This window comes from Syngnathus acus, chromosome 5 (genome assembly GCF_901709675.1).
Source record: "Syngnathus acus chromosome 5, fSynAcu1.2, whole genome shotgun sequence".
NCBI lineage: Eukaryota > Metazoa > Chordata > Actinopteri > Syngnathiformes > Syngnathidae > Syngnathus > Syngnathus acus.
In genome coordinates this window covers 12,012,551-12,039,695 of record NC_051091.1, presented here as the reverse complement: position 1 = coordinate 12,039,695, position 27,145 = coordinate 12,012,551, and the positions used below count along the sequence as shown (strand labels likewise).

At 41.0% G+C, this 27,145-nt stretch overlaps 2 protein-coding genes and 1 long non-coding RNA gene across 4 annotated transcripts; 1 reads left to right on the top strand and 2 right to left on the bottom strand.

The window, feature by feature from the left end:
- Nucleotides 1-60: 60 nt before the first annotated feature.
- Nucleotides 61-8,963, bottom strand: camkva (CaM kinase-like vesicle-associated a). The gene is made up of 11 exons (XM_037251530.1): nt 8,540-8,963; nt 4,670-4,796; nt 4,473-4,604; nt 4,029-4,103; nt 3,823-3,961; nt 3,611-3,731; nt 3,459-3,534; nt 3,087-3,223; nt 2,940-3,018; nt 2,728-2,815; nt 61-2,436 (listed from the first exon to the last, which is right to left on the bottom strand). The coding sequence occupies exons 2-11, from the start codon at nt 4,762-4,764 to the stop codon at nt 2,164-2,166; spliced, it is 1,215 nt and encodes a 404-aa protein (XP_037107425.1). The 5' UTR covers nt 4,765-4,796; nt 8,540-8,963; the 3' UTR covers nt 61-2,163.
- On the top strand, nt 2,375-17,581 carry LOC119122885. Its single transcript, XR_005097967.1, has 3 exons — nt 2,375-2,457; nt 15,104-15,286; nt 15,963-17,581. It is a non-coding gene; the product is annotated as an uncharacterized LOC119122885 (long non-coding RNA).
- On the bottom strand, nt 17,379-27,145 carry mst1ra (macrophage stimulating 1 receptor a). Of its 2 annotated transcripts, none has more exons than XM_037251529.1 (21): nt 27,035-27,145; nt 24,867-26,149; nt 22,797-22,967; nt 22,607-22,726; nt 22,355-22,525; nt 22,113-22,279; nt 21,760-21,889; nt 21,551-21,687; nt 21,284-21,466; nt 21,081-21,180; nt 20,681-20,908; nt 20,450-20,596; nt 20,204-20,363; nt 20,044-20,133; nt 19,757-19,960; nt 19,595-19,675; nt 19,346-19,527; nt 19,107-19,216; nt 18,691-18,856; nt 18,120-18,256; nt 17,379-18,044 (listed from the first exon to the last, which is right to left on the bottom strand). In XM_037251529.1, exons 2-21 carry the CDS (start codon nt 26,082-26,084, stop codon nt 17,813-17,815), a joined length of 4,134 nt encoding a protein of 1,377 aa, XP_037107424.1. In that variant the 5' UTR covers nt 26,085-26,149; nt 27,035-27,145; the 3' UTR covers nt 17,379-17,812. The 2 variants fall into 2 exon arrangements, with proteins under 2 accessions (XP_037107424.1, XP_037107423.1); XM_037251528.1 differs by having other exon boundaries at nt 17,813-18,044; nt 24,867-26,152; nt 27,035-27,127.

Sequence of the window (27,145 nt, the reverse complement as noted above, 5' to 3'; positions counted from 1 at the left end):
ATCCGTTATCCAAATAATGAAAAGTTGGTATCCAAATATTGAAAAGAATTTAACACGACAACCAGAGAAATATTGCTAATTTTATTCTTTCATAAGCGTTGTAGCAAGTTGCTAACTCAGCTAAACGTCGCTAAATACACACAGAAACATCAACATAATGCAGATACAGCATCAGGAATTAAGCAGCACTTAACAAAGATCGACAAACACAACTTCAGCAAAACGGCTAAAACAATACTATGCATAAATCTTAAACTGCATTGATACAAAGAAGAGGCACATTTGAAAGAAAAATACACAACACTAATAAAGTCATAATATTTGGAGAATTAAGTGTATTTTTTGTTAGATTTGAAAGTCATATATATTAAAGATTAAAGTCGTAATTTTAGGAGAATAGAATTGTTCACAGTATTTGTAGAAAAAAGTGGTAATTTTAAGATAAAAAAAAAGTAGTGCATATTTTTTAGATTAAAGTCACAATATTACGAATGCTGTTGTGCTTTTACAATGGGAAGCAAAGGAAGGATATCAGCGGACCTTTGATAAATACTGCTGTTAACTGATCTTGATTTGCCAGAATAATTGGTATTTCATTTTCATGGGAGTGTGACTAGATTCTAAAAATATATATCCAATTAAAAATACTTTAATTATGACTTATTCTAAACATATACAACTGTCTCAGAAATGTACTCTTACCCCCTTAAAAATATTAATCTTTAGATGAAAAAGAAATGACTTTATTCTCATGAAACTACATACGTATTTATTGTAAAAAAAACAAAACAATATTTTTTTGTTTTGAAAAGATACCAATATTAAAAAATGTTGACTCGCAAATTTTTTACCACAATCTTTTCTGCATATTGTATGACTTTTAATCTAAAAAATATACAAAGCCTTTCCTCAAATATATGTAATTTGTTTTTGTTAGATTAAGATGTTAATCTCATGGTGTATTTTTTTTCTTTTTGGTTTGGCCCCTGTAACATTGGTAAAATGGAGGGAATTCAATATTTATTAAAAAAGTGGTCTGAACGACTCTAAAAAAGAAGAGCAAGTGCAGCAGCTAAAAACATTTCAAAGAAATAATAAATAGGTTATTTAAATGGAGCTGTTCTGAAACATTTCCTTACTGCAAACAATATTAAGGCACTTTAACTGAAAGGGAAAAAAAAAGCTTTCTTGCTGTCATTGTTATAAAATATTTCTCATTGCAGCTACGGTCAAACACAAGTGAATAGGGCATATACTAATTTGACATAATTGCAATGGAAATTGTATTGTCTGTCTTATTGTCTGTATTATTATTGTACTTTTTTTCTACTCATTGTATTTCTAGACACAATTGTCCTGCGTTCCCGTTCCAGCCTTGAGACCCCCACAAGGCCACATAAACAGGTGGCTGGTTGTTATGGCAACACATAGCAAGGATAGATTTGACTTGCATAAACTGAATCAACTGATATAATTTAACGCCCTCCTATTCCTGGGTCATATTGACCCGTAGCATCTTTAATTATCCAGAAATATTAGAAAAGAGAAAACAAAAAACAATACATGTTTCTAACTAATTACTGACCAATAAATGAAATGAACCGTTACAAGCTGCATTGTGTAATGATTACACTGAGCCAAGCTGACTTTTGACACAGAAAAACAAACATATGACAAATTCGAACAATCTTACTATTAGGTTTCTTACGTATTAATTTAGATAAAGTCTTTTGAAATAAAACCTCTATGGCATGAATTGTAATCTGAAGCCTACCACTAGACATTGCATTGAAACAAATGTACGCTATTTACAAATACACACAGTCAGTCCGTTGATGACTAAAGATGAAATTGATTTCACTAAATTACACTTTTCATTTGTACAATTAGTCGGGCAGGGGGCACAAAAGTGGAGCTACTTTAAACTAAATGTATTTTTTTAAAGGGACCTGCACACAAAGTAAGAAGAGAGTGTCAAATACTACAGAACAATCAGTACAGAAGGCAAAATGAATGAAATACTCAACAGGATAAATCAGCGGATTGTTGGACAACATAAACACCACAAAGTTATACCAATCATATTGACTGTACTGCTCATGTGCTCATTAGTCATGACGAATCTTCGTCTTTGTGTACGTTAATCCCAGCTCCTTCATTTCTTTACAGAATATCACCGTTGCACCCTTCCTCCGGCGTCTCCTCCGCTCTGGCTGTGCTTGGTTGAGGGTCCGCGGGCTTGGTGGGAGTCTGTGTGTCGGCCGCGTTTGCGCTAAGAGCTGCCTTTAAGCTGGCGGCAAGGCCGAGGCCACCGGCAGCCGCTACTGGAGCAGCAGCGGTGCCTGCGGGTGCTCCGGAATCAACTCCGGAGGCTCCCGAATCCCCCTGTTCGGATGCTCGGAGTCTCTTCATGAGGGTGGTGACTCTGACAGCTTTCTGTGAGTAATCAAATACAAGGTAAATCAATGTTTCTTTGCCTTAGTTGTGCGCAAGTCATTGGGAATTGCCGTTTTGTGACAGAATAATTCTCTGCACGTTTAGCTGAACACAAATCATGTTTTTTAACATCAAATAAAATGTTATAAATTTTAATATATGTATTGTTTCGATTAATTAAAAGAAAAATCAGGTCAACATATTTGTCAACTGTCAATTTTGAAATATTCTTTTATTCTGCATTCAGAATATAAAACCTACTGACAGCCCATAAAATCTAGGAATTTATACCTTCCACTTGGCTTTTGCAAAGTTCTTTTCTATTTGTGCACAAACACCATCTTTGATGTTCTTATCCGAAGCAGCATTCCCAGAAATCCTGAGGAAAAACAGCACAGATTAAACAGGCTACACAAATTAAATTTATTTTATTTGATTAATCTATCGTCCCCGCTTTCAGCATTTACTCTCATGAAATAAAACAAAAAAATAAAATGTTGTACCATTCATGGGCAATAGCCTCCTGTGCAGTCAGCCGCTGGTCTTGGTCCACCTCCATCAAAGACGCCACTAAGGTTTTGGCTGAAAAAAAACCCAACAACAGTGAATTATTGACAGCTCTGTGACACAAACAGACTGGAATCCCCTACCAGAATCAGAAATATCATCCCAGTACGGTGAGTCAAATTCGTAGTCGCCCGACAAAATCTTGAGGAAAAGGTTCTTGTCTCGATTGTCGGGATCGTCTTCGTCTGTGTCATCGTAAAAAGGAGGGTTCCCGGACAAGCTGTTGAGTCAGCCAAAATATTGTTTTCAACAGACGAGCATGTGATTGTTAGGCCACAAATTGATTTGAGAGTTGTTTTGACTTATTGCCCATGTGATTGTTATTCCACAAATAGCTTTGAGTTATTGTTTTGACTTGACAAGGGTTAGTGTGATTGTTATGCCACACCTAGCAGCTTTGAGTTGTTTTGAATGGAGTGTTTATTAATTGATTAGCCCTGATCGGTGGGACTCACAGTATGTACATGATGACCCCTATGGCCCAGCAATCCACAGGTCTTCCATATCTCTGCCTGCCAACAACCTCAGGAGCTGAAAGTAAGAAAGAGGCTCTCATAGTTTCTCATAGTTTTTGGGGATATTGTTCCGCAAGTTAAACTTGACCCACCTAGATACTCTGGAGTCCCGCATGGATCCTTAATGTGTCTGTTTTCCAGTTTTGCAAGCTGGAAATCACTGATAACAATTTTGGAATGTTTCAAGCGGTTGAAGTACACTAAGTTCTCCAGCTGTGTGAAGAGAACAAGAATTTGTTCATAGACTGAGTTGATGTCATGAAGTTCGCCTCACTCATCGCTGGATGTCAGCAGAGCGCCGTACCTTTAGATTTCTGTGGACAATATTCAGAGAGTGCAAGTATGCTACTGCCTCCAGCACTTGCCTCATCACATTGCTGGTGTCCCTCTCTGAATAGTAGCCCTGATCTAAGATCCAGTCAAATACCTCCCTCCCTGTTGCTCTGCAGATTACAAACATAATGATGAAAAGACAAGGCTCGTTTTCACTCTGTGAACAGCAGAACTTACAGTTCCAGGAAGATGAAGTACTCTTTCTTTGTTTCAAAAGCATCAACCATCTGGAGGATATTATGATGCTTTATCCTGTGAAAGATGGAAAGAAAAAAGGGATTGGCACAACAATGTGGCTGATTCCACCACAGTAAGAGTGGGAAACACAGAATAACTTATCATACTTATAATACAGTATATTATCCGCATTATATTTATTATTATTATAGGGAAAATGTGGTGTACTGAGTATTTTGTCCACTTGGGGACAGCATACGCATTGTGACAACTACTCTGTCAGGTGTGAAGTTACTTTTTGTGAGGTACGGTAATTGCGTCAGACTGTTACATAGCAACACTGAGGTGAACAAAAAAGTATTGTATAAAATTTCAGTAAGGACTGGCATGTCATCAGTTTTTGAGAAAGTGTCTTAATGAGCCTTGTGTCTGAGTTTTACTTACATCTTTAGGATCATTATTTCATTCTTGGCTGCTTTCCTCACATTCCTGCCATCCTTTTTGTTGAACTTTTTGCAGGTGTACATTTTCAGCGTGTTCCTATCCTTCGCCCGGAATATCTCGCAAAACTCCTCTCTGCAAAAGAAAAAGGGGTTCATATTTTTTGGGGGGCAATATTCTCCTAAATCAGGCTTGCTTACGTTTTAACGACTTGTCCCAGGTCATATTTGTCGCTGACTTCAGCGGGATTGTTGTAATCCTTCTTCTCCCCGAGCGTCAGACAACCAAATGGCATGGCAGCTCCTGCCCTAGCCAGGGAATTTCTTGCTGAACAACAACAACAAAAAATAATGAGAAAATTTAAAGCTGGAAGCAGCAATGAAAAAGCCTTCGCATCGTTTTCATGGTGAATTCTCAAAAGAGTCTTTACATTTTGTTGCCTTTCTCCACTAACATTAAATATCTTAAGCAAAACAAAATCATCAGCCATCCGACCAGGTTTTTTTTTTTTTTTTTTTCAAAAATAAAATTTTACAGATTTAAAAAAATTTTTTAGATTATATTTTTTTAGAAAAAGCTATTGAGTTTGTTTTTGTTTAAATTTTTTTTTTTTTTTAGAAAAAGCTATTGAGTGTGTTTTGGGGGTTGCTCACTGGCCACATACACAAGCTAACTTATGTATTTGAGCAACAAAGCACTCAGTTTTGAATTATGGATACGTACCCAATATTGTAGCCGTCGAGCATACGACTTAGTTAAAAACTAATTGCTGCTCCATGTTTTTACTGTCCACTGAAAACAATGCGGTCCACCACGCCAATCTAAATATCGTATGCTTTTATGGTAAACAGGCGCTTTCTTGGCAAGCACAGTGATACAAACAGCAGCCGGCAGAGAAGAGTGGGAGTCAAAAGAGAAATCCGACTGAGCTTGCCGCTGTCTGGAGCCTCGGCCGAGACCCCAACAAAAAGCAAAAGATTGCTCGTGGCTGTAAAAGCTCCGTCATATATTATGTTTCTTGAGAAAAGAAAGACAAGAAATGGACTCATAGGAGTGAAGATGCGAGAAGCGGCTTGCTTTCATACTGTTTATTGCCGGCAAGCAGGTTGAGAGTCATTGGAGGGTCGGCAGGGGGGCTCATTACTGAGACTGATATTTCTGCTGATATGCTTTATTCCTTATTTTTGGAGCAGATAAAACCTTTATTAGCCTCAGTATGTTTGCATTTATAATCAGAGTTGGGCCCGTACGACTGTGAACTGCAGCCATAATATAAAACAAATTGGTAAATGAATATCTATAAATAGAGTATCTATTTGCTCACTAATTGAATTCCAGAGTGATAATGCTAGTGACATTGTGGCGACACCGGAGTGGATTTAGTGATTTGTAGTGTTTGATAACCACTGGAAAATTCCCTCTCTCTCTCTTTTTAAATTCATGGAAGCCAATATTCATATTTTTTTAACAAGTCACACTAGAATCGACATGATAGTGCTGACTTTTGTTAGCTCAATTTTGGCAGTTATCCATGGCCAATGCCTCAGAGGTTTTTCATGTTTATGCAGCAGCAATCTTTTAAAAGCACACCAGGCGCACATCATTGCTGAGAATAAAGTACAGCTGAAGGGAGTAAGGGGCTGAGTCTCCTTGACTTTTCCACAACACCTTAGGCAGATTGACGGGGCTGTTTGTGTTCCTGATGTACTTACTATAAAGACAAGTATTCCTCAGGGTGCGTATGAGTAGACGAGCTACTCAAAAAACCCGTTCCACATTTGCCCAAGAATAATGCAAATTGTCTTTGCCCTCAAGGGGAGGGACTTTGTGTTCAACTCTAGTCTGAAGGATTGTCTGAGTCACATCCAAATATAAAACCCAGTGCCACCATTATTGTTTGGTGTCTACCCCTCATCCATCATCCATCTGTGCTGTTGGAATTATTTATTTTCATAACATGTGCCCTGATTCTTAGCCAGTGATAGTTAGTCTCCCATCCATCCATTTATTTTTACCAGATGGCCATTCCTACTCGCATTCAGTTGAAACAGAACCTGCAGGCTTCCTGCACAGAACTGTCAGTGAACAATACAAATGATGAGATAATAGATTATATTTAGAGCAGCATAAAAGGTGGTAACCAAGTCTGATTCACAGATCTGAGATTCAGGGTTCAATTCCCATTTCCGACCTGCCTGGGATTCAAGGTATCTGAATGCGATTGGACGGTCAAGTCGGGGGCGGAGTCAAGTGGGTCTGTGGGCACACAGTTAGTTGATTGACAGAAATATATACTATTTTTTATGACCCCATCATTGACTATCATCGCTTAAGCATGGCATTGTCAGCTGGAAAGGCCTCCTGCGACCCTAAATGACAATCTCTTGAATTCAACATAATGTGCATGGCCAATTATATCTCCCGTCTATCGTGATTAATTATCAGTCCCAAATGCTTCTGCCCAGCTTGCAGATAAAGGCAGTTCTCTTTGATAAAGACAACGGCAGAGAGCATGTAATGCTGACTCAAGACGTCTTTTATCTGTGCCTTTTGGGGAAGATCTGTATAAAGAGCTCTTCATTAATACTTCGGAATTCACTTGCAACGACCGTGGAAACCCTTGAGGGGGGAAGAGATAAAGTCGTTTCCCCAAGAAGCAACTAAAACTAAATGTGTACCATGTAAGGCTAAAATATATATACACTCCGAGAGTGCATGAGAAATAAGAGGTGTCTGTTTTACTCAGCAACAAAAATGCAGATGGGAACGTGAATCGGCCCCTTTGACAACCATTCATGTCCGTTTCTGTCATCACCGGCTCATCTGACCAGCTTCTCTCTGATGTTGTTAGTTGCCATGGTAACCCAGCGCTACAGTATGCGGCCGCGCTGCTGTCGATACAGCATCGTGCTGATGACTGCTGCTTGATGGGACTGAAAACTGCGGCTCTCCGATGTGAGCTTTTACATAACATCAAAACAATAGGGATGCCTGGCAACTTTACACTCAGTGATTAAAGTTAAATGTCCATGCTGAATTTGAGCAGATTCGACCAACAGTCAACCCACACTGTTGTGAGGTAGTCTGTTTTTGCCTGCATGTTGAGACCATGCCAAATACAGAAGCAGTGATGGCACATTTGCTTCATCAATTTTTAATAGCATCTGTCCCAAAGCTCTGGTTGGGTCATGAGCAAGCTGGAGTGTAAGGATTATCAATCAATCAATCAACTACCAATCAGCCACAGGGAAAATCCATCCAGTCATTGTTTTATGGCGCTTGTTACAATTAGTGTCTCTTCTTGCTGACTTTTAACAAGAGGAGCATGGTTCACCCTGGACTGGTCACCAATCAAAGGGTCGTGGATGACCTGGAGTATTTGAAAAGAGATTTTTGACGAGAGGTGCGTGGGGTGCAACCTAGATTGGTCGCAATGCAGTCAATGGCAGGGCACATATATACCACTGACACTCTCATTCACACCTACGGACAATTTCCAGTCTTGAATGAACCTAATGTGCATGTTTTTGGCTGGGTGGGTGAGTGAGGGAGGGGCGAGGATTATTCAGCGAAAACCCACACAAGTAGCTTTAAACCCAGAACCTCAGAACTATGAGGCAAATGATCGATTAATCGGTTAATTGTGCTGATCATGAAATGCATACATTATTTTGTTTATCAACAATATTATTATCAACAATGCAGTCGGGTCAAAATATTGCCCAACTCCCTTCAACTCTCTCTCTCTCGCTCTCTCTCTCGCTCCTCATCCGTGCAGCCTCTCGGGATGCATGATGACTTTTTGGGTGCGAAACGATGACGAGTCTTGCCAATGTCGCGGAGGCACGGACACTACGATACTGTGAACGCCGAGAAGGCGCCTGATGCCTCCGTGTGGAGTTTGGCCAAAGTCTAGGGCTAGAAATTAATTCTGATGAACAAAGTAAGGAAGTACATAAGCCCTGTTTGTACCTTTATGCAAAATGACACTAATATTTACATACACTGAAATTCCATACGCAAGCAGTCTTCAAATGTCTCATGGTTTTGTATAAAGGATGCTCACTTACCTTCAAAGAAGTGAATCGGTTATGTAAGAAGTATCCAACCCTCTTTCGTTTTCCTAATTTCCCGGCACGACTTTTGAGTCCACTTTTTTCCACTCAACGTAGAGGGCACCGCTCAGATATAATAGACTGCTCGCAACATTTCCAACAGGTCAGCTTGCTGGCGGGAGCGCGCACGTGTAGCAGCGCACACAGTGAGACGCGGAGGGAGGAGGGGGGTTGGTGCACGCTCGCGCAAGACGCACGACTAGTCCGTGCGTCAGAGGCTTTGCGTTGGTCCAAGTCTCACCGTCATGAATGAAAACAAGTGGAGTCCTCGGTTAACGACGGAGCGGTGCATTAGTGGTCAGCACGTCAGCATCACAAGAGGTTCTGCGTCCGAATCTCGGCTCAGGTCCTCTTGCAACTCTGGCTTCCTCCCCCATTCTGAAGCCGTATGGCATGCTTGTGTGGGTTTTCTCTGCTTCAGCTTCCTCCCACATCCCAAAACATACATGTTCATTGAAGAAGCTAAATTATTCATAGGTGTGAATGTAACTGGTTGTTATATGTGTCCCGCAAATGCTCATTAATACATTCAATGTGAAGGCTATAATTGCCCAGGGTAAATGGAATAAAATTGGAGTGTTGGATTAGTAACATGGTGAACTACTAGCCTCACAGTAAGAATGTTCTGGGTTTGACTCTCAGCTCAGGTCAGGTCGTCCTCTGTGGAGTTTTAACAAGGTTTCCCTCACATATTTATCCTTGTCAATCAAACTGTGTTTTGACTTGATATGCAGTTTGCAAGGCAGTGCAGTTTATATGCACGTTTCCCCTCGATCACAGTCAAGCAGTTCTGCGTTTGAATTTCTATTTTGCATTTTCTATTCGCGTTCTGCCACATCCCAAAAAACAAGCACTGGGGAAAAAAAGTCTTTTAAATGTTCATACTTTGTACCCGCTCATGCTAAAACTTAGTTTGAATGGATGCCAGTTCAGTCGTGACCCAAATGAGGATAAGTGCTCTAGAAAATAGATGTATGATAAAGATCTGCAGGGATTGTTTTGGGTGGTAGTCAGACACTTAAGCCCTGCTTTATGTAACACAAGTGTTCCTGTATCTGTCCTACAATGAGTAATGCTGCAAATGCAATACAGGTAAAACAGCACGGGGAGATTTGTGGAGCATCTTGAACCTGCTCCTCACCCATCTGCAAATCCACCTACTCTCCATTTTCTAGCTGCTCGTGCATTCATGCCACTCTAGGACCGTGCTTTCTACTTATCTCTCATGTCAGCCTTCATTTTATAGAACGTTGAGTTTATATATGGCAGCTAGGAAATAATCTATCTTCTGTAAGAGTAATTTTGGAAGGAAGTGCACCAGGAAATGAAAATAAATTTACTTCCCCACAAAAAAATTCGGAAGACACAAAGCTCCATTTTAATCTTCGACCAAATAAGTATAACACATGAGCAACTGTCTATTGTTATAGAGTCGCTAATTATGATGGATTTCTGTTGAATTGTGTAAAATAAGTTCCAGGAATTGACTACCTTTTATTCCATGATTACTTTCCAGTGACTGTACTTTGTAGAACAAGACACAACCACTAATGCGTGATTTATGTCACCATAGCAACAGCAAGGGACTTGGCTATTGTTTGACATTAACTCCGTACAAGCAAAACAGTCCGTTCAGTAATTAAAAAAAAAAAAAATCAGTATGGAAAGGAAAGTGTGCTCCTTATGAAATTGTCAACCCTTGTATCAGGTGATTAACATCATGGAACGCAGAAGTCATTTTTCTTCTTCTTTCCAATTCTATACTCACGCATGTAAAAAACAAGTCAACGTATAGTTCAATTTAGTTGTCATGGCAACCGAAAGCATGAGAGCAAGTTCTCGATTTGAAACCACTGAAGAGCTCAATGTTTTATTCTCACAAGCATCAGCGAAAGACCTTGACAGGTTTTTTTTTCCTGCAGTGGAGTTTTTTTTCTCTCTTTTATTTATTTACTTGGGGGTAATATGAAACCAATCTTAAAGGAAACCGCATCCTGAATGATGCCAAAGGTTTCTTTAATGGACGCATCTCCAGTATTGGTTAAAGCTGCAACATTCAAGTGAGGCACAGTTTTAATAAAGACAAATTATGTTTCCAGAAGCGCAACAAAAAAGAATTATTGTACTGCGTCATTCTGAGAGTTGATTTAATACTGGATTGTGCTCACCTTATTTAGTAACAGAAAAGTTTTATTAGAATCAACTCAGGGGATGACGCGGTGCGGTTGTACACCACTGCAATATCGACCACACGTAAAAAAAAGTGCAAGCAGCGAGAAATGCGCTTTTGCGCCAGATTTTTCATGACCAATCTTGGAAATGGTCATCAATCTTTGACGCCAAGCTCCTCTCGCGTGAGATAGCGTCGGCAAAAATGCTTTGCAAATTAACGTCAGCCATCTGTACTTGAGGTCGATTGGAGCTCAATTAGGTGAATTCCCTAGTAGGAGTGTAGTAAAATACTTTACCCTAAATGACTGCTTCGAGCCAAAATGGCTGACCTGTTCAGTTTTATTGAGACTATGCTGTCATGATAGACGTCCACCTAATTTTGTGTCAATCCGTGAAACTGGTGACAATTTTTTTTTCTAACTTTCTAGGGGGAATTTATGAGTGAGTTTTAGGTGGTGTCATGTTCAGAATAATTCTGTTCCCCAGAATTCAAAACTGGTGAGTTTTGAGGCATTTTTGAACAACCCCTTAGCTCAGACCCCGGTCGTCATGGCAACGAAAGCCATACTTGGCTCTACTGTCCTTGGATTTACTGTCTTTATTGGAGATCATATGTGCTTTTCAGGTGACTCTCACTTTTCTTAGAAACTAGACTTAACAAGTAGTGCTGACCCTGGTTGTCATGGCGATAACAGCTGTACTCATCATTAACCTCCCAATTTTTCGAGCAGTGGCTCATTTGCATGACACGACTGTCCCCTCGAAACAGGCTCTGCGAGCCTCATAAAAAAAGGAAATATAGTGCAAAAATCCCTCATCTTTGGGGTATTTTTTATGATATAATAAGACTCCCGAGAATATTGTGGAAAATAATATACGGTAAATTATACATCATATAAACATTGCTGTACTTAATTTATACACAGTTGTGAAAGTTACTTGCATTTGGATAGTTGTGCCTCTGCACAGTGTCACAAATGATACCCTCACACTTTGGAGTAGAACATTTGGTGCTCTTTGAGGTAACCATAGTTACCGCGACATTGCCAGACCGGATGTCCATAGTGTTGATCAGTGTGCATCTATGATTTCTGTTGTCAAAGCAACCACTCCATTTCATCCCGTGCATTACTGAGGGGAAACAAAACGACCTCATAAATCATGAGATATGCACTCGTGCAAACTCCAGAGCTGAACTTTGAAACATGAGACTCTCAAATCACCGGTAAAAAATCTGCACTTTAATTGGATTTTTTTGTTCACGCTCTCTGGACTGAGTCCCAAGTTTCATATGCTTGTGATTACTTAATCTCTGGCCATAAATGTAATTTATCTCTGCATTCTCCTCAGCTAATTCAGAGTTTATAAGAGCTGTCTGTCTTGGTGCTGCCGGTTAACTGCTTTATTAAACAATGAAGGCGCCTTTCAAACGTTTGCTAGGAATGCCCGTTCTTCTTTGTAAATTTTCATGCATTCAGTCTAAACGTGAGTATTGTTCTATTGAAATGTTTGTTTCTTGTTTCTTACTATCCTTTTGAGGGAAAAAGAAAAGAAACGGATTATAATAATATGTTTTACGGCAGTCATCAACATGGTGCCCTAATGAGTAGAGCCTGTGGGCCTGTCTTAAAAATGCTCAGCAGCCATGGCACATTATGATTTCCTAATGCACAGTTGTAGTTAAAATTTGTAAAAGAAAAAATTGCATTTTATTGTTTACATATTTAAAATATTTATTCAATTTGTTTTGTATTAGTTTTTTTCCCCAAACTATCCTATAAATTCTCTTTTTATGGCTCCACAAGACTTGTCATATACCGTAGCAATGTTTCGGTAGAAAAAAAACCGCATTTCTAAAATTAAATAAATAAATAAATAAATAAATAAATAAATAAATAAATAAATAAATAAATGAATGAATAAATGCAACTCTTTTACCTGAAGGTTAATATCTACACATTTTGAATATGTTTAAGCAAACCCTTTGACCACAATGAGTCCCCCTAACCACACACAAATTTGCATGCATGGTTTCTTTGTTGAAAAAGCGATGAAAATGCTTTGTATATAATTTTTGTTTACAAAAACAGCAGGGATAATCACAATACAGCAGCTAGCGATAGTCCTTTGTTCCAAAAACCTTGGTAGTGTGCCTCCACTGCTTCACTTACCACCACCAAAGTTTGCAGTGGTGAAAAAATCTGTGTGAGTACAGAAAATGCATTTTTAAAGTCATGCGACAGGCCTGAAATTCATTCTGGCTCAGAATGTGTTGAAACCGCTCGAAGCGGAGTTACTTCCTTTGTCAGCACCCTCCTCACTGCAAGAGTAGCAAGCTCATCTTCGAGAGGTAATACTGCAGGCATTCAAGAGTCATGTAGATCAAGTCTTCACGCTCAGCATAGATTTCGCTAAGCAAGCTTCATTTTGACCAAAATGACAAAAGACAAAAATAATCATCTTCAACGTTTTTCAGATCTTATGCGATCGCTCATCTTGAAGATTTATGCGTCCACTCACATAAAAAATATTTTTTATACTTTCTTGCCATGAATATGAAACTTAAAAGAAATTTTCTTGTTTATTCAGCTGACACAAACAACTAAGATTGCCTCAATTAAATCTAAACGGATCTCATCATCATACAATGCATAGTAAAATTCCTATTGCACATGCTTTTATTGGTCAAACTTGATAAACAAAAATGGCAACATCTCAAAAACTTGATGTGCTAGAAAATGAGGAAAACAATTACAAAAACACATTTTGCTAGTATTTTATTGTTGTGTATTATTGTCTATCGCTCAGAGACCTGTTCAACTATATATCAATTTGGAACATGCAAAACCCAAAATTACTGAAGGAGCGACACTTTTTCTAATATTCACTTCAAGCTAAATGCGCTCTTAGCCAGGAGTGTGAATACGCTCCACATGACCTGAATGGATGTCACGTTCTAGATGTATTTACACACTCATCTTACTAACACGCACATATTAAATAGATAGATTATGGACTGTGCATAAGGCAGTTTGCTAATTTTTAACCATATTTCTCTTGCCTTCCTACACACCTCTGCTATCAAATGATGGTTGCCATAGAAACAAGCGCACAAGCCACAACATGGCTTTTGGAGGACAAATACAGATCAACATAAGAGAAAGTCTCATTTTTATTTTCAGTCTTTACCTTGACTTTTTTTTCCTTCATTCCCTGTAATGAGAATCATATCAACCTGATTCAATCCAAAGTTTCCGTGATTTAACTTGTGAATTGTGTGTGTACTAAAAAAGCCATAGATCACAAATAAAATGCTTGAACAGCAAAGTGGAGTGAAAAACACCTTTCTATCTCCCTTCCTCTCTTGAACCACTCAATTGTATTATTCAGTTCATTCACCAAGAAACAAATCCCATCCCATGCTCGGCTGCATCCAAAGATGGAAGCTGGAGTGTAAATAACAACAAAACGGTCCCAGTAACAGTGCAAGTGTTCTTTCTATGGCACGTCTTATTTTTATGGCAGTAAGTAAGACGTTTGTGCAATTCAGCTTTTGTGTTCGGAATAATAATAATTTCAAGCAAACCTTGCTGTATATTTGTTAACCCGTTTGGGCCCGATAGTGACTGAAAGCATCAACGTTTAAGGAGATATATTTCACATTTTGTTCACAGTTTATATGCTTTTGTCAAAATAACCCAAGGATCAAGAATTATGGCACAATTTGCACACCATTTTTTTGTCTCGTTGAAATCGGCCATTTTGAAAAGTGTTGGCCTTGTCAAACCAACCTCAGTTTTATGTCACACTCACAGAGTCTGTTGCTTGGGAAAAACTAAGGTTGCCAACACACTTATGCATTTGCTATCATAAATACGTCACAAGTTCAACATTTACCAATGTCAGCCAGGCCCAATCATTTTGCAATTAGATTAAAGAGGTCAAATGACTCTAAATACACCCTACAAGAAAATCTCGGGCCTTTGTTGACCGTTTCCAGGAAACATCCCTCTTAAAATGCTCTAATTAAGCCTCATTATTTCAAGTGTTACTGTGCAGCCTACTTTACAATTTTCAATTGACCGTTTTCTGAGCAGAACAGGAAGGGAAAAAAAAATCCCTTTCGTACAGCCCACACAATTGGCCTTGATAATCTTTTCGAGACATCCAACGGAAAAGCTGAAATTAGACTAATCGTCATACTATGTGTGTCGCCTGATTCATGTATTGTCTCTCGTGCCTTGCGGGCATATTGCTAAGAAGATGGATGGCGATTAACAAGTACAGTTAGTAAGTGATGTGCCCGCTTGACAAACACTTTGACTGCTCTGCACATTTGTCTTTCAGCACACTCCCCATGTGTGAAGATGCTCACTCAGAGACCGTGTTAGAGCGAGAGAGCGAGAGAGTCGGGGACAAACATAACACTTCTCTCCATCTGTGACCTCCCAGCTTCTCCATCCACTCTGTCAATGCAAGTGCAACAATGGAGGAGTGTGACAGAGCGAGGAAGATTGCCTCGTTATTCAGGTATGTGCGAGCTCAAGGATTCAGAGGGGGGAGGAAAAAGCGAAGCCAAGCAACGGATGCAGATGTGATCAAAGTTTTCAAAAACAGAAGCACAGCCATTCATTTCTTATGTGACATAACGCCCACATATATTTGCAGTATAAAGTCAAATCCTGGATTTGTTTCGAAGTAGATTTCATATTTGAACGTAATTGCTGAAAGATCGCTGTAGTACAGTTTCATTACGTAAGAAATAAATGGAATGATTGCTGTAAATTTGACATGCATGCCATTAAAAAATAAAATAGTCTGCACCACCATGGACTTATACTTTCAATGGGTGAGCATTATTTTGGTATGTTTAAGATTTCTGAATTGAAATTACATTTGTAATATTTATTGATATTTTGAAATCTCATGAAAGATTTTGCAACTTATTTGTGTATGTTTTTTTTAACATACTGTGGATAATAATTTGGAACATTTTATTTTGAGTTTTTCAACATTCTTGGAATAATTGTAATTTTGTGTAATTAAGTACACCGTATTACAGATGACGGTATGATGTTATTTATTATTTTGGAAAACAAATATTTCTTATGTATGCCAATATTTCGATTTGGACAATTTTTCAAATCAAGACCCAGAAGCAAATCTTGTCATCTTTTTCAAAAATCTTTTTTTTTTTATGTAACAGGTGCCGCACTGCAGAAAAACATGTGCGAGGTACAGCCTCAAAGGCCGACATGATCGAGCTGTAGTCCAAATGAGGTGGATTCCTAACACAGCTACTGGACAGATGTACTGAAGTCTTTGTCAAGTGCCTGAATAAGAGAAAAGAAAAAGTAAGTTCATCTACTTTGTTAAAAAAAACGTACAACAAATTGTTGCCGTGTGGTATTTACAGCATAGCGCCGTTTGTGAGTGTGTAAATGTAAAATATTTATAAATATGTAGACTCAAAGACAACAGAATTAATATTTGAACAGGCTTTAGGGGGTTTCCTTCTATTTTCTTCAGCTATTGCTCATTCTGGGTTGGCCCCTGGGTCCCGTGTGTGTGTGTGTGTGTTCTTGCAAAAGTGTGTGTCTGCGTGTGTAGTGATTTAGATATTACTGGCGTTGGGCCGAATTCTGGTATCCTCAAAGCCGTCACGTTCAGGGGAAAAAAAATAATCCACTGAGTGGCAAACGTTTGCAAGTGTTTGCAAAGATAGTGAATGTTGATTTTTCATCAAGGTTTGTTCAAAGTTGCAAACGCTCACAAAAACATTCTCCAGATGTTCGCCAAACTTTCTATTTACAACCACTCCAACTGTTGACGAATGTCTGGTAACGCTTCAACAATGGCTTTTGTTAATAATTCCAAGGATGAATTGTGCAGACAGTAAAAGCAATTGTATTCTTGCTTGTGGATGCAGCCCTTAATCCCCAAGCCACTGAATTACATAGCCATTGAATAGTCTTCACTATTAAAACACATATGAAATCGATTTTGAATTGCAGCAGCAGAATTTTCACTTTGTGTTTATTCAAGACTCATGGGGGCAAAGCAAAGGGAGAGAATACAAAAAAATGTACAACAATGTTATTTACACTTGAACCTTTACTGAAGGGAAGAGAATGCCGTAAGAAGAGGCCTGGAAATAGTCCTTAACTTGAAAAATTAGCCTTGAAAGTCATTACCATAATAAAAAGACACAATGATGAGTTGTCCAGCGGTTTAGCAGATTTTGCATGCTTGGGGGGTGTTTGTGTAACACCTTTATTGTAATGTTGACGTAGTGAGGCGCATCACTGCGGCAGCTTCACAGCAGTAACGGCAAAAGACAATCTCGGGTGCCCTCTAGCGCTGATTAAATATACTTTTTCAACCTCAGGCGTCGTGTATAAAGCACACCACTACAAATAGACTGAGTTCATCTTCATCCAGTGGACTGCTTTTCACATGTAGATATGATCCCTCTATATTGCTAACTATGTCCACAAAAGTTGTTCCCTGAGCTTAAGGTAGTTAATGCCACCGTACTTACATAAATGGTTAAAAATCTGTCGAGACAAAAGTTTACATTCATTTGGCCTTACTTGTATTTCACATCCGTTTTTGTTTTTTATTTCAAGCTCTATTTTGTCTCAAGACCCTTTGTTGTAACAGGATGTGGAACTTTCACAGTCTCACAAATCATTTGCTGGATTTATACTGCATGTCTAAGAGGCTTATTCCAATTTGATTTAAATCTATGTTTTTTTTGTAATGACAGGCAGAATAATTCAATGCTCTTCCACTGGACGGCAGAAGGTAAAATTGTCATTCATACAGAAGAATAAAAGGTCATAAAAGAATAAAAGGTCAAAGGTTAAGTCAAATTGAGAGGAGGCCATTATTTTAACTACTAATTTAAATCATACAGTGTAAATCCAGTCTAAGTCCTTAGCACATACAGTGTCTTTTAATCTCGATAACACATGATAAATAAACAAACTCCCGATAAGTCTCTTTGTAATCCCGGAGCGCTGTATTGTGTGTTCTTATCAGTTTTAAAGGTCCTTAGCTGCCATCTTGACCGCTCGTATCCGACTCCGAGCCCTCGGCCTCGTCGGCAGATGCAGTCAGTGGGGGGTAAGCCCTGGCCTGGTCTAAGTTGACATAGTTGACCTTCAGGTTGATGTAGTGCTCTCCCGTGAGACAGGACAGGATGTGCTGCACGTCCCCGACCAAGCTGTGGAACGTGGGCCTACATTCGGGCTCCGGGTCCCAACATGCCAGCATGATGGAATAACTGTGGAATGAAAGAAAGCGTTAGAGGTGATTGTGCAAAAGCTTGATGCTGAGGTCATTTGGAAGAGTGTCTTACAGAGCATTAGGGCAATACTGGGGCTGAGGTAGCCGGCGGCCCCTTAGTAAATAGTGTGTGATGTCATAGGGGTCCACTTCTGGGTATGGACTAGCTCCTCTGGTCAGCAGCTCCCACATCAACACGCCATAGGACCACTGGAAGAAATGTCATAAAAACCAGCATCCAGTGCTTTCTTATTTATGATATATTTTTTTTGTAAATTCATGGATGTGGTTTGAGCTCAAGTGTCTCACAATTTTGAGGTTCCAGATTTAAATCTCAGCTTCATCTTTCCGGTGTGGTTTTTGCCTTTCCTGTTTGCGTGTTCTTTGATTAATCTGCCCTCCTTTCATATTGCGATAACATGCATATTAGGTGAATTAAAGACTTTAAATCAATTTCCTTTGGTGTGAAAGTGAGTGGCACTGGCTGTATCTTTATGATACTTTATGATAATTTTTTTTTAAATTAAAAACTAGTGGACATATAAAAATATACTCATATGTAAAATCAAATCAATAGATTTATTTATTTATTTATTTATATTATGCATGTGTGATGAGTGAACTCAGGTGTCTCGTCTACTCACCACATCCGATTTGGTGGTGAACTTCTGTGTCTGCAAGCTCTCGATGGCCATCCACTTGACCGGTAACTTTGCCGTCTTGCAGTCTTGAATACTGTAGTACTCCTTGTCGTAAATGTCACGCGCCATGCCGAAGTCTGCCACCTTGACGGTGAAGGTCTCATCCAGCCTTAGGAGCGAGCCAAGACAACATAGGAGAAGTTATAAAATGTCTGGAAGATGCACAAAATGATTAATCTCAGGGACCAAATACTCGGACAACATTTAATAACTTTTATACTGTGAGTTTTTTACGCCTTTCGGACTGGTAATCCGACTGATAACAAACTGCCAAAACGTTTTTTTATTACTTTGCAAATAAGCAAACTATCAAATATTTACTAGCCCCAATGTTTGTGCAATCTAGGCTTCACACTCACATGCAGTTCCGTGCAGCCAGGTCTCTGTGCACAAATTTCTTCTGCGCTAAATACTGCATCCCCTTGGCAACCTGCAGTCCAAAGCCTATGAGGTCTTTAACGGTTGGATTCTGTGTAAGACAAATGTAAATGTCAGAGTGCACTTATCCAATAATTTAAAACATAAACAAACCCCCACAGGTTTGCAGAGCAAACATTTACAGTCTAAGGTCCCAGGAGGTTTGATTGTGAAACATTACCCTCTGTGGGGAGCGAATAAAATGCCGAACGTCGCCATGTTTCATGTACGGCAGCACCACCAGGGGGAGCCCTTCTTTGGGTAACGTGATGCCAAGCAGAGACAGAATGTTGGGATGGTGAAAGCCCTTCATGATGATTCCCTCTCTGAGAAATTGATCCACTTCCTTTAGATCGGTGATTCCTGTCGACACGTTACAGCCTTAGAAAAAAATTTCTCGTTGACATATCGTAGAACCCTGTTTACATACGATTTAGTGATTTAACAGCACAATGGATCTCTTGATTATTGCTGTCCTTCAGATAGCCATGATACACAGTTCCAAAGTGACCTGCATGAAAAGGAAAACGAAAACATGGGATGTGGGTAACTCTTCACTTCGAAGACTTTTTTAAGCCCCATGAGCCGTTACCTTTGCCAATGCTTTGGCTATCTTCGATCCTGAGCATCTCAGCAGGGATAAGGACATCCTTGACCTCGTCCAGCAGGTCGGAGCTGAGGCTGATCATTGAGACGCTGGATCGCGGAATCAGCGGAACAGCGAGGTGGTCATAGCTGGCGGCGTACAGCGGACCTTGAAAGGCCATTCCACCCCCGGACGTTTGGTTGGAATCCACTGAAACACACACAGATGAAGGAAAGTTGTCAGGAGGAATTTGAACCCAAACTCAGTCACTATGCTGCTGGCTTTTCTCTTACCCTGCCTGTAGTCGCCTGTCGGGGACATTTCCCCGTGGCTGCCCATCCGGCTTATGGAAACCCTGGTGCTTAAACGATTCTCGATGATAGCTGAAAGCACAATGACGAAACGCTCGAAGCTGAAATGATGACAAATGCTTACCAAATGCCGAAGCCTCACCTCGCTTCTTTTTTCTCAGATGAATCATAACGAGTGTGATTCCGGCACCCGCCACCAAGGCGAAGATTACACCCAGCACGATGGCCGCGATGACCGAATCGGCATTGTCGTCCTCATAGCGGACAGTGCCCACGTTGTGGGGTTCGCCGTTCACTGAGACCTACAATGGTAGATAGTATCGAGTCTTCAGCTATAAAATAGTGTACACCTGCTTATGTCCATGCGTTGATAGTATTACTATCTCACTCTGACAGGCAATCCCTCGATGGGGATCACTTGGGTCTTAGGAATCCTGCAGGTCAGCTCATTCATCAGAACCTGGACGTTACAGTCCATGTCCCCGATTGCCATGGTGATCTTCATGCACTGGTCCACCACGTTCAGTTTGTCGTGCTGGTTTAAACGTGATATTTACAGATTGGTTATTATACGGTTGCCGTGCTGGGTGGGCGGAGTCACGTAACTGCGTAAACATACGTGCAGCGAAACTTCGGTCTGTCCCGGTGTGAGGACCAATACGTTGTCTTCGTGTTCAAACGGGATGACTTCGGCGTCGGGGTGGTAGTTGAAGCGTCTCCTCCACATTTCCATGCCGTCCATGTGAATGGAAAGCTCCCCTGTGTCTGATGTGTCTTCCGACACATCGAACGGAAAAGTGGGAGCCTGGCACGTCATGTGGGTAGCGTTCCCTGTACCGTTACATTCCTGAAAGGAAATGATCACGTTTAAGAGACAAGAGCCACACCAAAACAAAGAAAATTGTGAGGGCCTATTTATCATTGTTCGAAGTTAAATGATCTGATTCATCGGTGAATCGACAAAATAATTGACGCATTAATCGATCACTAAAATAATCGTTAGTTTCAGTCCTACTTACCAGTTTGTGGGGTTCCAAAGGGGAGTTTTTGGAAGTGTACTGAAGCACAGTTTTGTGTGCAGAGTCAAGATTCTGACCCGTAATCACTAACTTGGAGCCACTGAAGGACAACATAAATAAGCAAATGAACAACAATTAGATTTTCACGCTACAGATACTGTGATGTGCATTGTATCACTTCTCATTAGTTCATTCCATTGTACCTGCTGAAACTGCAACGAGGATACACCGACGTCACAACAGGGTTTTTCTTGTAGATAAACTTCTTAGCGGTAGTGACCTCAAAGTTGTCGATGACTACTTTGACAGGAACGTGGCCAATATTTGTGGCAGCCGCTGTGAGGCACACAATTGAAGACAATGTCCCGCTCTCTTCCAGAGGAACACTGGACACAATCATTCCACATTACACTAATCGTTTTAACCGCACGACTATGATGACATTGATGCTTAGATCTTGTTTGCCTTACTCTTGAATGTGACACATTTTGTCTGCGATGAAAGCTTCCCTCCGCATACCGGAATCAAGGTTTCGGCCTGTCAGTGTGACAAGCGTACCGCCAAAAACAGGGCCATGCTCGGGTCTGATTTGAATTATGCTTGGCTCCTGATAAGACACATGAGAATTCCTTTCATTCCAATCACTGACCTTCTATTGTATAACTTTTAGTCATCTCACCACAACAGAGAAGCCAGACACCCGAGAGGTGCCTTCGATGGAGTACGCGCCCCTCGACTTCCCCTCGTGCACTTCCAGAGTTATTGTCAGATTGTGGTTTGACACTTTTTCCTTCAGCTTGCATACGAGCCTGCATCGGAAAAGTATGGTATGACCTTAAGTCAAAGAGGGAGAATCCAAAGATTCTATACACTGGGTACAATGAAATCTTAAGACTATGAGGTCATTCTGTAATGTGCAACCTAGTCTCAGAAAGCTTGGTCTAGGGTTACACTATGTTTTGACGCTGCTTTCCTGGAATAGCAGGTAATGTTTATTCCATTGATTTTTTTTTTTGTATGTATGGTACTCACACTTGGCTCCTGCTTTTGTCAGGCTGGACAGCGCACAAGGTCCCTGAGCCCACGGTGACTGTGTGGGTGACACCGTTGTTGATGGGCGGTCTCTGAGGAGATTGAAACTCTCTCCCGCAAAGCGTCAGCTCAGTCTCCCCACCAGCCGGTGCCGTTTTGGGGAAAAACTACAGATACAAAACAATCAAACTCAATTGAGCACTCGGGGAGATGTCGTCAACGCTGTCATTGTCTTGAACTACCTCTGTTATGACTGGCGCACAAGAATGCTTATTCCACAGCGAGGCGCACTCATCTTGCCTCGAGCACATTCCCGAGCACCAGCCGCAGTTCATGAAGCGCGGAGACATCAAACACATAGAGCACGTCACGAAATGCGTGCAGCCTGGTCCAATGATCGGCACCCTGAACAACTGGATAGGGGACAGTGTGAGACATGGGGAAGAGAAACTACAACCATCATCCATCCATGATGGACGGTGCAAAAATATTACCTGATTTTCAGCCACAAAAAGAAACGAGTCATCATTGACGACAGTTGCTGTCCTAGATATTGGCATCTCTCCAAGTGAATAGTTGGCAAAAACAAAAGGCGTGTCAATTGTAAGAATGACCTAAAACCAGACAGCAATCAATTAGTACAAGCATTCAAACGGAGTCACTGTCAAATATGAAGTTATCCACCTGGAGGATTCTTCCATCTGAAGTCCCAAAGTGCCCAAGAGTTTGTTTCCCACTGATGGTAACCAGGATGGACGTAAAGAGGACATCCCTCATCTTACGGTTGAAGAGGTCTATTCGGTAGTATGGTTTGGAAACCAGCGTGGGTCTGTCTGTGCATGTGGCGTTGCCCGACTGGGACAAACACAAAAAGAGACAAATGACTTTTTGCTCATATCAAATTTCCTTCCTTAGACTATTTTATGATGCAATCCTCTTTGGCAAATTTTCTATTTCATCCACTGTCTCGCAACCTTCAAGCTATGTTCCTGACAGTGCTCTTCATTGATTTCACATATTTGCTCTTGTCTGTTGTGTTTATTTACAGATTCAACCTGCCTTTCAATTTCCTGTTTTGCCCTTTCGGGGATTTGAGGCCCACCTAGCACAACCACGGTAGTACTTTTCACTCATTCACTTTTGTCCGTATGTTTCCCTCGGTCTGCGTCAACATTCACATACACTTGTGTATACATCTAAAAAGGAAGTGTTCCAGCCGCAGTCAAGTGTGCCATAAAAACTCATGGACACACTCATCATGTTGACTGAGTGTCCCACTGTAAGTGGACCTTTGAAGCTTTCGCACATAAACAGAGAATTAAAACGAATGACGGTTAGAAACATGAAAACATTTGAAGCTTTCCAAACAAGTTCTAGCATGCGACTCTTTTGGTCGTCTCTCCACTGTGACATTTTTGAGGGAATTAACTCACGCTATTTGAAACTCTTGAATTGAACATTCCATGGAATATTTTCCATCGTCCTCCAATTTCCTGTTTGAGAGCAGTCCCTCCCTCCCTTGAAATTCCACCTTATTATCAGTAGGATTTATTACACATTTGTTGGCAGGCATTCCCGTCTGTGTACACACTGCTGCTCAAAGGACACGGGTTGAACTCCATAAAAAAAGGAAAGACCGCACGTGCCTTCAGGCAAAACCTCTGCTTGGAAATTAGATAGCGAGCTGGACACTTTACTTTGCATGTTCCCGCAAATTTAGGACAAAGGTTTTTATATCTGGTGTCTGTCCCGTCTGGTGTTTGTTGAAGAAAACCAGAGCTTGCTAATGTGACTCATGCACCTCTCCCAGTCTTGTCGTTTGCCTCGTACTCTTTCACACACCTTCATTTGTTTCTCTTTCGAAATTTACTGCATGTAATTTACACTGAGTAGCTACAACTTTACAGTTTAATGATATTCAGCACCATGACATGTTGCTAAAGGGGACTTACTACAGAAAATATACTTTTTAACTTATTGTTTACAAATCTCTGGGGTGAAATCACACAATCAAGTAACTATATTGGCAAGTGCCTATTTATAGAAAAATGTGTGCGTGACTGAATCACTCCGAAGTTTACAGTATTGTGAAAAACAGTTTAGTTAATTTACACAATACCATCCCTCACAGAGTTTCTTAACTTCCGGGTTTGATTATTATAAATTTGATTGTTATTCAGAACTGCAGTGTTGGAAGCGTCAATTTATGATTGATGCTTGGTGATGAAGTGTTTCCTCCTCAAGTGAAAATGCAACTGAGTGATTTTTGTGGTTGTTTTAATCACCATCATGGTAATGAAAGCTTCTCCCGCTTTGGGACACACTGAAGTAGTTGGGTGAGCTGTGAGAGGCAGAGTTTACCGTAATCTTCTCAAACCAAAACTCTTGAGACCCAATTGAAAAATCTCTTATGCACATTGTCCCCATGCTTGCAGAGAGTAAACGCAAATCCCACACAGGACAGCTAGAGATTTGAACTCCAGTGTTGTCCTATTAACATGGAAAATCTGGCACGACTAAGGCTGGATTTACACAGTTCAAGGGTCAGTGTTCCAATTTTTTTACCCTCAGGTGGCACAATGAGAATATGAATCGTGGCGGTGTAGAGCGGAAAAGAGATGTTTTTTTCGCAGGAAGTTGTTGATACGACTCATGTTTTGCATTAATAGACTCTGAAAGTACGTCAAATGTTTTGGTCATGCTTACTTCACTTGTGGTCAAGAACTGGTAACTTCCCGTCTTGGCCTTACTCACCTCATGCGGGCAGTTCTCACACGTCTGAAAGTGACACAGTCCTCTGGATAATTGTTCTGGTCCGGATTTGCAGCAGTCCTCCACGCCTGTGTCAATCTTGCTGTTGACGTCGCTCAAAGAAAAGGCGCACAGGGCTGAGTTCTTTTGGGGTTCTCCCTGCAGGTTCACCTGCGCAAAGACACCATAGAGGATGTCCTCTGTCTCGTCCACCCTAAGCTCCAGAGCCAGATCCTTTCCCGCGTGACCAAAGTGGGCCGCCATGAGTCCATTGTATACGATATCCCTGTACGGCTCCCTTCGCCGCCTCTTGGGCTCATATCTGCACTCTAGAACCAGCTCACGGTACGTCCATACCTCGTGAGTCTCCACGGGTAGCCGCCCTAGTCGGGTCTGAAAGGCCGAATCGCCTTTGGAGGGGTTCTCCCTCTGCAGGGATAGGAAATACACAAACTCCCGTGAGGAGAAGCTGTAGATGTAATCGATGCCGTACGAGTCCCTCAGATGGGGCAGCACCGTCAGGCCTTCCATCACCATTTGAAATCCATCTTCGGTAGAGAGCGGTCTCACCACAGACACCGACCTACGGGGGAACTTCTGGACCACTTTGTCATTAACAGAGGCCGCCACGAAGAAGTACGATGTGGCCGCCTGTTCTACAATAGTGACCTTGGTGCCCAACGGACTGGCCAGACAGTCCGGACAGTAAGAGGGAGAATTGTTATTTTTTTTGTATAAACACCGAGGTTCTGGCGGTAAGAGCTCAACGTCGATGAAGAAACAGATGCCGTGTTGGGTACTGCCGCATACGTACAAGTAGGGCAGGATAGCCACCGCCGCATCCAAGAGCAGCACCTCGTTATCCGTATCCACCGGCTCGCTGGGATCTACTTGGATGTCACACAAGCGACAGGTTTGACACTCCGGACTCCCAATCGGCCCCGTTTTCACCTCCCACACTTTGCTCAGCTTGTCATTCACCGCCTCTACAATGTTCCGCGAGGCGATATAAACCTCAGGAGTGAGTGGGTTGGCCACCACGTTCTGTATGGGATGCTCTGTTTGGAAACGCGGCACCGTGTATTTGACCGAGAAGTCCACCTGACTGCGGGGACCCGTAGGGCACGTGCGCTCTCCTGGGGAAATGTCGGCTCGTATCCACGTGGAAAGTGTCAGCAGGGTGGCCGCCCATGCCAACATCTCTGCGGCACGGCCCCTCATGTTCGGTGGCGGCTACGTAGAAGAGGCCCCTTTGGACTTTGATGCCATTCTTGAGGAGTGGAGCTCTGCTGGAGGACATGTTGAGATTTTATAGGCAATGCATTTCCTCTTTCTGTACCATAAACATTCATCCATTCAGTGTCTATAATCCATTTGTCAACAATAAGACAAAAAAAGAATCAAATAAAGTGCATCTCTGAAGTAATTTCTATTTCACTAAAATTTCACTAATAAACCATCCATTAATTTTTCATATGATTTTTCCTCATTAGAGTGGCGGGTGAGGTGGAGCCTATCTCAGCTGACCTTTGGCAACAGAAGCGGAGCTTACTCTGGAATACTCATTGGATGACATCAAATAAATCATAAAAATCGATGGGAGGTGCCGGGGCGAGTCTATACCACGTAAGTGTTTCATATTTGCATTATTCAAGCATTACTTTATTTTCTCCACATGAGTCTTATGAAGTGTTTCAATGACGGGGACATGTGTGACACTTCAGTTCTTGCTATAGTTATTCACATGAAATTTGAGCATCCATCATGTAAATGCAGCCAAACTGAGAAGAGAGGAGAATATATCAGGTAGCATTCTCCATGTATGCACTGACGCATGAATGTGAAGGCGGCCTGAAAAACAGTAGAGCTAAGTTGTTTCGAGGCAAGCCATGACTTGCTTTGACAGTGTGATCATCAGCAACCATGGTGACTCTCGGGTCACAACCATGAGCAAATCCAAAAGCTGCATTTTATTAACACGGGGGAAATGCCAGCAAGTTGTTGTTAACGACAACCTTAAGCCTTGAATATGCCACATTGGGTATACTTTTAAAAAGTGAAACTACAATTAAAGTCATCCTAAAATTGCATAATATTGTCTGATCATGACCAATCTGTTTCAAAATTAGTTTTAAAATAAAATATTAAAAAGTGAATGAGTTGAGGCTCACCTGACAGAGGAAGTCTGTAAATGTACGTACTGTAGTCCGAGCAGAGTTCAAGCTGCCACGCAACTTTAAGTGTGTCAAGCAGGCTGTAGTGATGGTAATAAAACCTGGATG

Bases quoted from the DNA above. Each gene is read 5' to 3' on its own strand.
- camkva (XM_037251530.1), bottom strand. From the start codon at position 4,764: ATGCCATTTGGTTGTCTGACGCTCGGGGAGAAGAAGGATTACAACAAT. The intron at 3,224-3,458 runs GTGAGTCCCACC...CTGACTCAACAG, and splicing joins GGGGTCATCATGTACATACT to CTTGTCCGGGAACCCTCCTT. The intron at 3,019-3,086 runs GTAGGGGATTCC...GTTTTTTTTCAG, and splicing joins GGATGATATTTCTGATTCTG to CCAAAACCTTAGTGGCGTCT.
- mst1ra (XM_037251529.1), bottom strand. From the start codon at position 26,084: ATGAGGGGCCGTGCCGCAGAGATGTTGGCATGGGCGGCCACCCTGCTG. The intron at 21,688-21,759 runs GTGAGATGACTA...GTGTCTTATCAG, and splicing joins TGTCTGGCTTCTCTGTTGTG to GAGCCAAGCATAATTCAAAT. The intron at 20,364-20,449 runs GTGAGATAGTAA...CTACCATTGTAG, and splicing joins TCGAGGGATTGCCTGTCAGA to GTCTCAGTGAACGGCGAACC.